The 13,948-nt window shown below is 45.3% G+C and overlaps 1 protein-coding gene and 1 long non-coding RNA gene across 10 annotated transcripts in view; one reads left to right on the top strand and one right to left on the bottom strand.

Moving 5' to 3' along the window:
- ABCC9 (ATP binding cassette subfamily C member 9) overlaps positions 1 to 13,948 on the top strand; it is an 87,044-nt gene that overhangs the window by 70,178 nt on the left and 2,918 nt on the right. For all 9 annotated transcript variants that reach the window (XM_079992143.1, XM_079992146.1, XM_079992141.1 and 6 more), the window contains 7 exons: positions 601 to 721; positions 2,322 to 2,452; positions 3,079 to 3,157; positions 6,664 to 6,772; positions 8,366 to 8,469; positions 10,748 to 10,881; positions 12,620 to 12,682. In XM_079992143.1, the coding sequence (XP_079848269.1) occupies positions 601 to 721; positions 2,322 to 2,452; positions 3,079 to 3,157; positions 6,664 to 6,772; positions 8,366 to 8,469; positions 10,748 to 10,881; positions 12,620 to 12,682 (741 nt within the window). The remainder of the gene's footprint in view (positions 1 to 600; positions 722 to 2,321; positions 2,453 to 3,078; positions 3,158 to 6,663; positions 6,773 to 8,365; positions 8,470 to 10,747; positions 10,882 to 12,619; positions 12,683 to 13,948) is intronic.
- Positions 3,717 to 3,978, bottom strand: LOC307225409. The gene is made up of 2 exons (XR_013842983.1): positions 3,932 to 3,978; positions 3,717 to 3,845 (listed from the first exon to the last, which is right to left on the bottom strand). It is a non-coding gene; the product is annotated as an uncharacterized lncRNA (long non-coding RNA).

The raw sequence follows: 13,948 nt of genomic DNA, 5'->3' as shown, positions 1-13,948 counted from the left end.
TTCTGCTAAATCCATAAAATATCAATCCATCATTTTTCTATCACTCATTAATTTTGCGATATTTCTATATATAAACTTTAAGTTTTCCAATCTTCTTCCATCAACTCCTCTCCCTGGTTTCGGATTCTGCCAGTCCTTTCCGTCAATTCCATATAGTCCATCAACCTGGAAATCTTACAAGGTTATACTTTTAAATGTTTCTATGCTATTATTTTTTATTACATTTATCTACTGTCCTTCACCACAAGATCTCAGGGCGGTTCACAGAATAAAATACACGGTTTTTAATTGTTTTTACATGCTTTTAATAGGTTTTCAACTTTTGTTTTGAATTGTATTGTTTAAGCATTTGGATATATCCTTTAGGAGGAACCGCAGTACACAAATTAAACTAGTAACAATAGTCAGAGTAAACCCAATGGTATAAATCTTCACAATCACTGGTTCTGCTTATCCGGCTACCATTTTAAAACGGCGACTCTGTCAGCACTGTTCTGACTTTCGAAAATGATGCGTGGATGAATGAAGCCTCACTCCGTCACACTGTACAACTAGTGGCCCGTTTCCATCCCCTGAAATTATCCTATTGTATCATTTCAGATCACCAATTATTTGAACTGGGTGGTGAGAAACCTGGCCGACTTAGAAGTGCAAATGAGTGCGGTAAAGAAAGTGAACAGTTTTCTCAACATGGAGTCAGAGAACTACGAAGGCACCATGGGTATGCCAAAATGCTTACAGTCCTGTTCTTCATGCCTGCTGACATCACTTCTGCCCCATAGATACATGCACTATAACTTCTGAAAGAGCACACACCTGTAAAAACTATGTGAACTGGCTCTGTTTGTGCAATCAGGAACCTGACTTGATTGCCAACACTTTTCCAGTTCCTTCCTACATTTATAGGCTCTTTCAAAGGTTATGCTCAGAAGGTGGAGCAGTCGGTGTGGTCCCATTCCTTGATTTACTCATAAGTAAGTGATACCCAACTAAGGATATTGACAAGCTGGAACGTGTGCAGAGGAGGGCAACCAAGATGACCCAGGGTCTGGAAATCAAGCTTTATGAGGAATGGTTGAAGGAGCTGGGTATGTTTAGCCTGGAAAAGAGGAGACTGATAGGAGATATGATAGCCATCTTCAGATATCTCAAGGGCTGTCACATGAAAGATGGAGCAAGCGTGTTTTGCGTGGTGAGTTCCTGCCTCCTCAGTGGAAATAATGACACATGACACAATTATTAAGGTTAACGGACTAAATAAGGCCACAACTTTATTGGTTACAGGTGATGAGCGGTATTGGCTTAGGCATTGGTCCTAACCAACTATATCCGGCTTCAGCCTGTCTGCTTGAAGTCTGAGAAGGGTTAACCACCAGTAGGGGGAGTCCTGCTGATGCACATCAACTAGGAACTCCCCCAGGGTCACCGATAGGGGGCGTGCCTTAGGCCCTCACCTCCCCAGGCTTTGGACATGGCCACGCCCCCTGGAATCCTTTATCGGACTACCCTTCCATATGCAGGGCAGGTGATGGCGCTACCTCCCCTCTTCCATCTACAGAACTATACCAGGAACAGCTGGCAAAGAGGGAGATCTCCAGCCGCATTCTGCTTTAAATAGGGCAGGCCATGCCCCCAGAGCCAGCTGATTGGCTGGCCAGGAGGTGATGCGGCCAGGAATCCCCCCAATAACGCGTGATGCCCGCAACTCCACCTCCTCCGAAGGGCAGAAGTGGCTTTCTCCTGCCCCAGAGGGTAGGACCCAAACTAATGGCTTCAAGTTACAAGAAAGGAGATTCTGACTAAACATCAGAACTTTCTGACAGTAAGAGCTATTTGACAGTGGAATGGTCTCCCCGGGGAGGTTATGGACTCTCCTTCCATAGAAGTCTTTAAGCAGAGGTTGGATGGCCATCTGTCATGGATGCTTTAGTTGAGATTCCTGCATTGTAGGGGTTGGACCAGATGACCCCTGGGCCTCTTCCACCTCTACGATTCTATGATTCTAAATCATGGTAGACCTGCTGAAATGAAGCCTATTGATTTTAGTTGGTTTTCTTTGACTATGACTTGGATATCACCTAATGTATACAGTCTTTACACTGCTGTTCTATCTTAAGATGAAGCATAACGGAGTCAAGAGCCTCTAATCCAGTTGGAGGCTCTTTGGTTGTATATTTTGCTCATCTTTCACTTAGATGAATGTCTTTATCTTGTACATGCATATGAGCCAGAGAGCAAAACAATATTGCGCTTGCATGCTAACTGATCGCATAGATAAGGCTTCCAAGCACTGACGGTCAACGACTCCATTCATTTTCCAGATGTTTCTCAGGTCCCCAAAGACTGGCCGCAAGAAGGGGAAATCAAGATTGAAAATCTGTGCGTCCGATATGAAAACAACCTGAAGCCTGTTCTCAAGCACGTCAAAGCTTACATCAAACCAGGCCAGAAGGTTTCATAAATTTATATATTTATTAAAATTTTATACCACCTTTCATCCACGGATCTCAGGGCGGTTTACAGTATTCAGACTTAAATAATTATACTCTCTCTACCATAAAGTTAATGAAGGATGACCATTGTCACAGATGTGAAATTATATATATATATATATATATATATATATATATGTATGTATGTATGTATGCCAATTTTAAATAGGCCCAAACCCTACCGGTAGCTGTCTCAAGGAACTAAATCCAACCAACCAATTCCTTTCTTGAATAGGAATATATTTAACTTGAACTATTGCTGCATACTGGCCAAGTGTGGTTCATAATTCATTCCGTTCAAACAAGTCTTGAAAAATCTGGATTATCTTCCAAACTTTGATGGAACTTTAATTAATTTAATTTAACACTACCCCGTATCTGTCTCTTGCCGAGTGTCCACAACCGCTCCACTGCCAAAGCTCACCTTAAAACTCAACGTGCATGAAGTGTTTCTCCATCTCTGGAAGTTAAAGAAAAAACATCATGGACTTTTTTGGGGATGGTTGTGTGGATTTGCTCGCTGTGGTATCCTTCCCCAACCCTCCAGCGATGCTCAAGAAAAGCCACAACAAACCTTCTCTTTCAGGTTGGGATTTGCGGTCGCACTGGCAGCGGAAAATCATCATTGTCCCTGGCCTTCTTCAGAATGGTAGACATATTTGATGGTGAGTACCTGGTCTCTTCTTAATATTGTTTGTGCCACCTGTGAATTACCAAACCAAATGCAACTAAGCAGCCATAGAGCCATAGAACTGTAGAGTTGGAAGGGATCCTGAGGATCATCTAGTCCAGTCCCCTGCAGTGGACCATAGTTAAAGGTAAAGGGACCCCTGACCATTAGGTCCAGTCGTGACCGACTCTGGGGTTGTGGCGCTCATCTCGCTTTATTGACCGAAGGAGTCGGAATACAGCTTCCGGGTCATGTGGCCAGCATGACAAAGCAGCTTCTGGCGAACCAGAGCAGCGCACAGAAATGCCGTTTACCTTCTTGATGGAGCTGTACCTATTTATCTACTTGCTCTTTAACGTGCTTTTGAACTGCTAGGTTGGCAGGAGCAGGGACCGAGCAATGGGAGCTCACCCCGTCACGGGCATTCAAACTGCCGACCTTCTGATCGGCAAATCCTAGGCTCTGTGATTTAACCCACAGTGCCACCCACGTCCCTAACCTAGCCCATTTTAACGCCTCATCTTTACTGCCTGAAATATACTCTGAGTCCTGTAGTAATTTCATGCTCTTTATTGCAGCTTGTAAAACAGTGATTGAATTGCCCCCCAAACCTCAGGCTTTTATATACATTATTTACACAATGAGTCCCGTCTGATTGGCTGATTCTGCTTCCCTCCTGGAGCCTGATTGGTCTTTTCCTGCTGGCCAATCAGTTGTTGCATTCTATGACCCTACCAGCCTAATAGGCTGATTAACTTCTTCCTGGAACCTGATTGGTCTTCTCCTGCAAGCCAATCAGTTGTTGCATTCTAGGATCATTGTGGGTTAAACCACAGAGCCTAGGACTTGCCAATCAGAAGGTCGGCGGTTCGAATCCCTGCGACGGGGTGAGCTCCTGTTGCTCGGTCCCTGCTCCTGCCAACCTAGTACTTCGAAAGCACGTCAAAGTGCAAGTAGATAAATAGGTACCACTCTGGCGGGAAGGTAAACGGCGTTTTCATGCGCTGCTCTGGTTCGCCAGAGCGGCTTGGTCATGCTGGCCACATGACCCGGAAGCTGTACGCCGGCTCCCTCGGCCAGTAAAGCGAGATGAGCGCCGCAACCCCAGAGTCGGCCATGACTGGACCTAATGGTCAGGGGTCCCTTTACCTTTACTTTTACCTGCCTATTGTTCTAGGTTCCAGGGTTAGTACATAACACTGCCACTAAGCATTTGTTCCAAGCTATTCTCTCCTCTCCTTGCAGCTGAAGGCTTATGCAGCCAATCTTCTAAAAGGAAGAGCCAAAACGCAAAAGGGCCATATCCTATTTCATGGCTGAGTTAGATCAGCCTCCTGTAGTGACAGCTACATTAGGTGCTGCTTTTTCTCTGCCCCCGTGTCCAGCACGTCGTAAATTATCCCTTCAGTAGCGTCGTTAATCATGCACCACGGAATCAAAATATTTCCTTTATGGGAAGAACAAAAGAGAATGGGAGAAAGCGGGGGGAGGGAGCAAAGGAGCGAGGGTCAGTCAATAATTCTCCATCAGGCTGGGTCAGATCAGTAAAGGGTAGGTGCCTCTATAGGCTGACCAAGACTCTGGATCCAGAAGTGACCCACACATTTTGCTGCTCTTCCTTAGGGCCACCCCCCACACCGGTATGTTCATTTAGGGCTGATGGATAGCTGTGTTTGGTCTAGCAGAGCTTAGCTTAAGATTTAAGAAGCAAGCTAGCTGATCAGAAAAGACCTTGTATTGCAGGCTCATGAGTCATGATATTATGACTCTAAAAAGCACACTCTTTCAAGTGCAAGCAACGAAATACATTTGGGCTACTTCAGTGCCTTGCGGTATTCAGCGTTGTTGATTCTCAGCATGTTCCCAGCCAACATGTTTGCTGCCTCCTCCTATTAAGTGCCCCTAAGGTAAAGGTAAAGGGACCCCTGGCCATTAGGTCCAGTCATGGCCGACTCTGGGGTTGCGGCCCTCATCTCGCTTTATTGGCTGAGGAAGCTGAAGTACAGCTTCCAGGTCATGTGGCCAGCATGACTAAGCCGCTTCTGGCAAACCAGAGCAGCGCACGGCAACGCCGTTTACCTTCCCGCTGGAGTGGTACCTATTTATCTACTTGCACTATGACGTGCTTTCGAACTGCTAGGTGGACAGGAGCAGGGACTGAGCAACAGGAGCTCACCTCGTTGCGGGGATTCGAACCGCCGACCTTCTGATCGGCAAGTCCTAGGCTCAGTGGTTAACCCACAGCGCCACCCCTATTACTGGCTAATTAATCAATTGCTGCTTTATATTTCAACCACTCTTATGCACCTGTCATTTGGGCTTGGGGTTCAAACTATTGCACTTACATCAGAAAGGACAAAAGGAATGGAGATGAATGTGTATGCAGTTCCCAGGATGTGCAGCTGGGAGTGACAGATGAGAATAAACATTGTATTTGAACTGGAGAGAGATGAATCTATGAAGCAGCAGCATCAGGAAAGATCTGCGTTCTAAACTCTGCCTTGGTAAAACCCAGCTACCAACACCCCCTCACTCTAGAACTGACTCTTTCCTAGCTTGCTGTCTCTCCAAATGCTTCGGACTCCAACTCCCATGAGCCCCAACTAGCATGCCAAACGGTCGGGGGTGATGCAAGTTGTAGTCCAAAATGTATGGAGAGGGGAAAGGCTACTGTATAGTCTGAGACAGAACAGAAGATGAGGCCATGCAGGTGCAGTAACTAGCCCAAGATAACTTTAGTGGCCAAGTGCCAGGAGTTCAGCCTGCACTTGAGTAGGATCCTGGCAGAGACACATGCCCAACTGGCATGTTCTCTCCCTCCTGGTCGATCGTTTGAGAGCTTCAAAAGCTTTCTTCTGCCCGAACATCACAGCGACCAATGCCAACCGACACCGGCACACTTAGGGATCCGCAGAGTTTGCACATCAAGCGTAACAGACCCCAGCAACTCAGCATTTTGGCTAATCTACTTTATTTACATATAAACACACACGGAGTACTGCAACATGACTCCCTCTCTCTCTAGCATCAGACAGCAGAAAGAAAAAGAACAAAGGACAATAGTCCCACTTCACGGAACACAGTAACACAAACATCCTGTCTCCCTCACTTCCCACTTTGTGGAATCAAAACATATACTGTCATGTGATAGACAAAAATCCCATGACTGCAATCATGGAGAAGGAATTCTAACATCAAGTATATTGCTCCAAAACATTATAACACCAAGCCTGCTGCATCGCCCACTCCTCCCGCTCATTCCTCTGAATAGGACCCTAGACCTCTGTCCCCAAACCATAGAGTGGCTGGGGAAACTCAGCCAGATGGGTGGGGTATAAATAAATTATTATTATTATTATTATTATTATTATTATTATTATTATTATTATCTGTGACTCAACAGACATTTGAGGTTGTTTCCAGGTTCCTTTCTGCCTTTTTGTAGGCTTTATTTACATCACTGAGCACCTCACTTGTTGTGTTTTCTGTTGTTCCAAACAGGCAAGATTGTTATCGATGGGATCGACATTTCAAAGATACCCCTGGATATGTTGCGCTCAAGGCTATCCATAATCCTGCAGGATCCCATATTATTCAGTGGTTCCATTCGGTAAGCACAAACGCCTCCTCTTGCAGTTCCCTTGGCTGGTGAGCTGCGGTGTTGCTGTGCACCCAGAATTTTGCATAGTGGGGATTTCAGAGAATGTTGGCGCAATCTTTGGGTGGGACTCAACCGAGTCTTCCCCAAGCACAGCTAGGGCAGCTGTTGCCTTTGAACCTTTTCACTTGTGGATTTGACCACCAAACAGGCATGCGCAAAGCACACTTGCAAACCAGTTCAGAATTGCGTGGAACATACCACACAGGCCCTGAATCAGGATACCTAATACTCAAAAGTTCCCCTACGTGGCGATGCTCAGTGAGAAAGCAAAGGCTATCTATTTCAGGCCAGTCCTATTAACTGGAACTGGGGTCCTTAAATCAGGAAGTGTTCCCCATACGCACTCGACTACGATTCTGAGTCTCCTATTGTGACTCACTTTTCTCAGAGACTATGACAGACTGATGGAACATTGGTTGGGGTGGACTTGGAGATATTTACGTCTGCCTAAAAGCTGTTGGTGGAGATGGGAGAGGACGTCCCAAAGTCAGGTTCTCACAACCAGTATATTTGAAGGTCCAGGACACCTGAAGGAGCGTCTCCACCCCCATCGTTCTGCCCGGACGCTGAGGTCCAGTGCCAAGGGCCTTCTGGCGGTTCCCTCGCTGCAAGAAGCCAAGTTACAGGGAACCAGGCAGAGGGTTAGGGTTAGGGGCCTTCTTGGTAGTGGCACCCGCCCTGTGGAACGCCCTCCCACCAGATGTCAAAGAGAAAAACAACTACCAAATTTTTAGAAGACATCTGAAGGCCGCCCTGTTTAGGGAAGCTTTTAATGTTTAATAGGTTATTGTATTTTAAAATTCTGTTGGAAGCTGCCCAGAGTGGCTGGAGAAACCCAGCCAGATGGGCGGGGTATAAATAATTTATTATTATTATTATTATTATTATTATTATTATTATTATTATTATTATTACCTGAAAAAAGAGGCAATGCACGTACTTTTGTAAACTAAGAAAATCTTTAATAATTTTTTAAAAAAAGAAAGCAACAGCAGCAACGAATCTATAATGAACAAAATCTGTGCCATATACAAATTATTTGGGAAGGGGTTAGAATTTGGTTCTTTGGGCACAAAATATGTTTATTTTGTTGGAGAATATGAATGATCTTGTGTCGCACTCTCCACATTGATATACGTTCCCAGACTGGCATAGGGCAGGAGGAAGAGAGGAAATGTTTGATGGCTTTAGATATGTTTATGTTGGGCTTCAGGTTTGCTTGTGTCCTTTCCTGCTTTCTCTCCCACTCTGCTAATTCTCTCACTCTGGGAAGAATGTGCCATGTGAAAGAGGAGATTCAAATAAAAGGGGCACTAGTATACGGTCTAAAGTCACATGAGGCCACCACTTTGCTGAAGCTAAGCAGATCTGGGTCTGGAACCACATTATCACAAATCCAGATCTATGACAGAAGAACAACAGGATAGATATGTAACAGAATAAGCATGTGCTCACTGAACGGATGAGCAGTCCAGCCAGGATTTAACTAGGCAATGTATCCAGCAACAGACTCTGAGCATTTCTACATTTCCCTTTCTTTAGCTTTAATTTGGATCCAGAGTGCAAATGTACGGATGATACGCTTTGGGAAGCTCTGGAGATTGCCCAGTTGAAGAACATGGTCAAGTCATTGCCAGGAGGTCTAGGTGTGTATATCGGGGGCAGATGCAATACTAGTTTGCCCCTATCAACACATGCAATTAAAAACAAGAGTCCAGCCTGCAATGGAATCATTTGGCTGATTGATGTTTCAGAGAGCCGTTCCACAAGTTATGTTGGCAACAACTCTGGGTTTGTGGTCAGGTGTGTACTTGATGAGGAGCTGCGCCCAACCCTGCCCCTCTGCATGATCCATGTGCCTGCAGTCTTTTGGTTGTCCTATTCATACGTTACTTTTTTGGGTGCAGACTTTCAAAAATCTGCCCCACCTAGAGCACATTGCAGTAGTCCAAGTGGGGGATAACCAGAACATGCACCACTCTGGCAAGGCAGTCTGTGGGCAGGGAGGGTCTCAGCTGGTGTATCAGATGGAGCTGGTAGGCAGCCACCCTGGGTACAGAATTAACCTGCGCCTCCATGGACAGCTGTGAGTCCAAAGTGGCCCCAGGGTTGTGTTCCTGGTGCTTTAGGACAGATATTTTTATTTTTATTTTTTTTTAAATAATATTTATTAAAGATTTTCAAATATAACAGAAAAAGAAAAACATCCAAATTTAAAACCTAATTTTCATTGGCATCTTTCCAGGACTTCCCCTCCCCTCCCCCTCTTGTATTCCAATTCTTTCAAATAGATTCAACAAATTCTTACCCCAAATTTTAAAATTATTTATCATTGACCCAATTTAAAAAATATTTTCCCATCCCCTAAAATCGACCTGTTCCCTTCCACAAGTTCCCCTCTTTAATATGCAATACAGATTGAAATAAACAGAAAAATAGAAAAAAGAATAAAATGTAATTTAACACCCTTTGGGTTCCAAATTTCCCTCCCCCCTTTCCCGGTTGCGTTCCCAATGTCCGTCAATATCTACTGTCATCCTGGAGTTCCCACATCTAAACCACAGTCCTTCACCAGTCCGCTTTGCCGTCTTTTTATTAGTCTTTGCCGTCTTTTGGTCATCTTTGATTTCACATGTCCAATCTTGGAAGGAGTCTATCTTCCAACTTTGTCCAGTTCTTGTTATTCTTGTTGTTCTTGTTGTTCTCTCTCCTCCTCTTTTTTTTTTTTTCCTGCTCTCCTGCACAAATGTTCTAATTCCAAAAAGCTTCTAATTCCTCTGCAGAGGCTTTGTTATTCAGGAACAAAACATTACGTCAAGTCCCTTCCATTCTTCAATAGATAAATCTATTGTCTCCTTTAGTGTGTAGACCTCTGTAGACAAAATAGTGTTCCATTTCTGCAGTTTCCCAGGAGATAAAAAGTCCTATTCAAATTCGATGCCAACAATACTTGTAGTGTCCCACAGCTCCTCTAGAGGGATTATAATAACTCAGTTTCCTTCCCGATCACACCCAACAGTCAAAGTAACTTATTATTCCTTGTTTTAAACAACTTATATCCAATTTGTAACAAATGTGACCAGCAAAGTCCTCGTAACAAAGTTCTCTTTTTGTTCTTCCGCTTTGGCAGCTCCTTTGACAGCTGTCAAAACCTCTATTTCTCCTCTCCCGGCGCTCTTACGGATCGCTCCCGGGGTTTCCGGGGGGGGGGGTTGCCTTTTAATTCACATTCCACTTTTCTCCTCCAGCCCAGTCTTATAATTTTCCATCGCGAAGTTAATAATTTTATCAAAAAAAGGTTGCACTCGATCTTAGTTGTCAAATCCTTTGCTTTAGCTCCTCTACAACAGGGGGGAGGCTGACTTCCTTTTTGCACCTCCCCCGCTCGCTCCGAATTTAAAAAGAATTTTTCCCCTTTTTTAATCCAAGTTCCAATTACTCACGGGTTATTCTTTTAAAGTCCAAATTTTCAATGGAAGAAGTCAGCGCTCTCCGTCGAATGGCATGCGGCTTCGCTCGGCGGGGGAAGCAGACTCACAGCACCACCACCCCCCCGTCACCCGCTCCGCAGCCTTTAAAAAGGCTCCTTCGCAGGTCGGGGGGGACGCAAACGGTGCCCGCCAAGTCACCATGCCCATGGGTTTCAGCGCCCATGGTTTTTGAGGGTCCCCGCGTCGCCGGCGCGGTAGAACCCAGCCCCTGCCGAGCAGGCTCCCTCCGAAGCTCGGAGGGAGTCCGCCATTCGGCGATGGCGCCAACCCGGAAGTCCGCTTTAGGACAGATATTATGGAGAGACAGAAGTTCATGTCATTGATGTACCAATGGCGCCTTGCTCCAAAACTCCTTGAGGCTTGCCTGGTGATAAATGGCAGCTGGAGACAGGTGTAGAAATTCTAATTATTGCCTCCTCGTGCTCTCATCCAGATGCTATAGTAACCGAAGGAGGCGAGAACTTCAGCGTAGGCCAGCGGCAGCTCTTCTGCTTGGCGAGAGCCTTTGTACGCAAGAGCAGCATCCTCATCATGGATGAAGCCACAGCATCCATCGATATGGCCACAGTGAGTAAACCACTGCCCTCCTGTTTGCGTTTTTCTTAAGAAAAAGGGAACCGATTTCAGGCCACGGGCTGCATTGCTTTGTGGACAGACATCTGCAGCCAACATGCCAATTGTGGATGGCACTAGACAAAAGTAGGAAGAGCAAGGAATGTAATTATTATTTTTTTACCTTCAGCCAAGACTGAAGAAGACAATCCTATTCACCTAGTTCCACGCATTCAGAGGACTTACTTCTTCGGTTTACATCAGGGGTGGGGAACCCTTTTCACCTTGAGGACCACATTCTTTTCTGAAGTAGCTTCTGAGGGCCATATGCCAGAGGTGGACAGGGCCAGAGAGGAACGTGGGCAGAGAAGCAAATGTACCTTGTACCTTCACACACCAGGCTAGCTTCACATTCACACTCTATCTCCCATCCAGGCAAGCAAGATTCATGATCATTGTTCAAGGACACATTGCAGCCAGGCAAAAACACTCAAGTTGGGTGCTGAGCATAATGGGTGAGGGGTGTGACCTGAGGAAAGAGGGTGTCACTGAGGAGAAGGACCATGCCTGGGGACCGTTTTGTGGTCCAGGCAGAGAAGCTTGCAGGGCTACATTTGATCCCCACGCCTTAGGTTCCCAACCCCAGCACTACCACAAACAACTGACACATTTTTGTTCCTCCATGTTCATGTAGTAGGAGATCATGGAACCATTCCGTAACAATATGCAAAACTCAGACCAATTTGCTCAAGAGTCAGGTGCTGAACCATTACAGCGGAGGTCTTACCACCACTTTGTACAGAATGCCTTCCAGGTCAGAAGTGGTGCTTTGCCCTGATGACCTCATAACCCAATTAGAGGGTCTATCCCCCAAAGAGCTTGGTCAGGGAAAGTCCAGCCCCTGAATGGGAGATCTTGGACATGGTTGCTTTAGGAAATGTGGGGAGGGAGAAGATCTTGTTTCATTGTCTCACTGGGTTCCTTACTGAAAGATACTCAGAGTCGAGTGTGAATTTCATGCTCTTTATTCAGCTCGTAGTAGCAATGAATGAAACTTTACCCCAAACGTCTAGCTATATATACATTATTTACACAATGGGCCCCACGTGATTGGCTAATTCTGGGCTGCTCCTGTAGGCCAATCAGGTTGCTGATTCACTTCCACCTGGAGCTGGATTGGGTTGCTCCTACGGACCAATCAGACTGCTGCATTCTGGATCCTATTGTTCTAGAATTCAGCTCAGTACATAGCACACTCCTCTGTTTCAATGGGATTGGTGGTTCCTAAGCATTTTTTCTCTAAGGGGGACTGTTATGGAGACTTTATCTTTGTCAACACACCTTTGATTCCAATATCCAGTGCTTTTCCCCCCTAAAAAATATATATTTAGGGGTACTCTCATTTTGACTCAAGAAAATACCATTTTATAGTTCAAATTGGGAAAAATAAATACAGTAAATGGACAAAAGTACAAAGATTCACAAAATGTTTAGGGGTATGTGTACCCCCAGAAAAAAAAGTACTACCAACATCTAATCCAGGCCACATTTATACAGGCAGTGAGTGACCCACATGGGTGGTCAACTGTGATGCATATGTACGGGTGATTGGGTGAATTTTACAGGTCAGTTTTACTCAATATTTAACCACAAGCCATGCAAGACCCAGACCCAGGAGCTTCTGTAGGTGTGGTCATATGAAAAGCTCCACTCCTGCGGTCATTAAGTGACTGTTGCATCTCTTATTTGCTAGGAGAACATTTTGCAGAAGGTTGTGATGACTGCCTTCGCTGATCGCACAGTGGTGACGATAGCTGTAAGTATGCCATTCCACAGTGGACCTCCTTTCCGCATTTCCTCAGCGGATAATAAACTTGGTCTGCTGGGAACAATGTCCTGAAACACCATATGCAGAAGCAAAAGAAGCTCACCATCGGCTTACACCTCTCCTGCCCCTCTTCAATCTCTGTTTCATATGTAAAGCCAAGCCAGGCTTCTCGGAAAGCACAACTAAACCCTGGCTTGTGTCTATGTCCAAACAAGAGATAGTAGTTTAAAACAAACTCTGGTCATTTTTTTTTTTTTAAAGCAAGCTGACTCCAAACCATGGTTTACTAAGCTGGCCTGTTTCACTAACCAAGGTTTGCTGTAAGCCATGACTTCTGCTTCATACATAAAGACAAGACAGGATGCTATGAAAATGAAATCGAAAGCATTGGGAATCCTTCACCCAACCATGTAGGAGGAGGGGAAGGGAGAAGCATATGAGCCCAAGTCCTTTTGGGGCCTTTTTCCAGTTCATGCGTGTAGTGCTTAACCATGGTTTTGTGTTACATTCAAACACTGCCAGTATTAGATGAAATCCCAAGTTGACACTACTCCAGAATTTTGAGTGGGATCGAAATCCACACAAGGAGGCCTTTCCCATCTAGGAAACGGCAGATCCTGGGTGCAGACAGTCATGTGTGATGATGATGATGATGATTTATTACTTATACCCCGTCCATCTAATGGGTTTCCCCAGCCACTCTGGGCAGCTTCTAACAAGAGATTAAAAATACATTAAAACATCCGTCATTTATAACTTCCCTAAACAGGGCTGCCTTCAGATGTCTTCTAAACATCAGAAAGTTGTTTATTTCTTTGACATCTGATGGGAGGGCATTCCACAGGGCGGGTGCCACCATCGAGAAGGCCCTCTGCCTGGTTCCCTGTAACTTGGCTTCTCGCAGGGAGGGTACCACCAGAAGGCCCTCAGAGCTGGACCTCAGTGTCCGGGCAGAACGATAGGGGTGGAGACGCTTCTTCAGGTATACTGGGCCGAGGCCATTTAGGGCTTTAAAGGTCAGCACCAACACTTTGAATTACCTGTGACAGGGCTTTTTTTTCAGCTGGAACGCACCAGAACTCAGTTCCAGCCCCTCTTGGGTGGGCGCCTTTGCCATTATAAGAGAACGAGGGAGGTGTTCATGGGGAGTTCTGGCTTCTCTTTGTCACTGAATTTGGAACAACCTGATAAATGAGGCATTATGGTGTGTATTTGGGGCAATAATACCCATCCAGTCAAAGGAAGGAGGTAATT

This window comes from Podarcis cretensis, assembly GCF_951804945.1.
Source record: "Podarcis cretensis genome assembly, chromosome: 10".
Taxonomy (NCBI): domain Eukaryota; kingdom Metazoa; phylum Chordata; class Lepidosauria; order Squamata; family Lacertidae; genus Podarcis; species Podarcis cretensis.
Note: the sequence above shows the minus strand (reverse complement) of the source record. Positions and strands in the feature narration are given on the sequence as shown.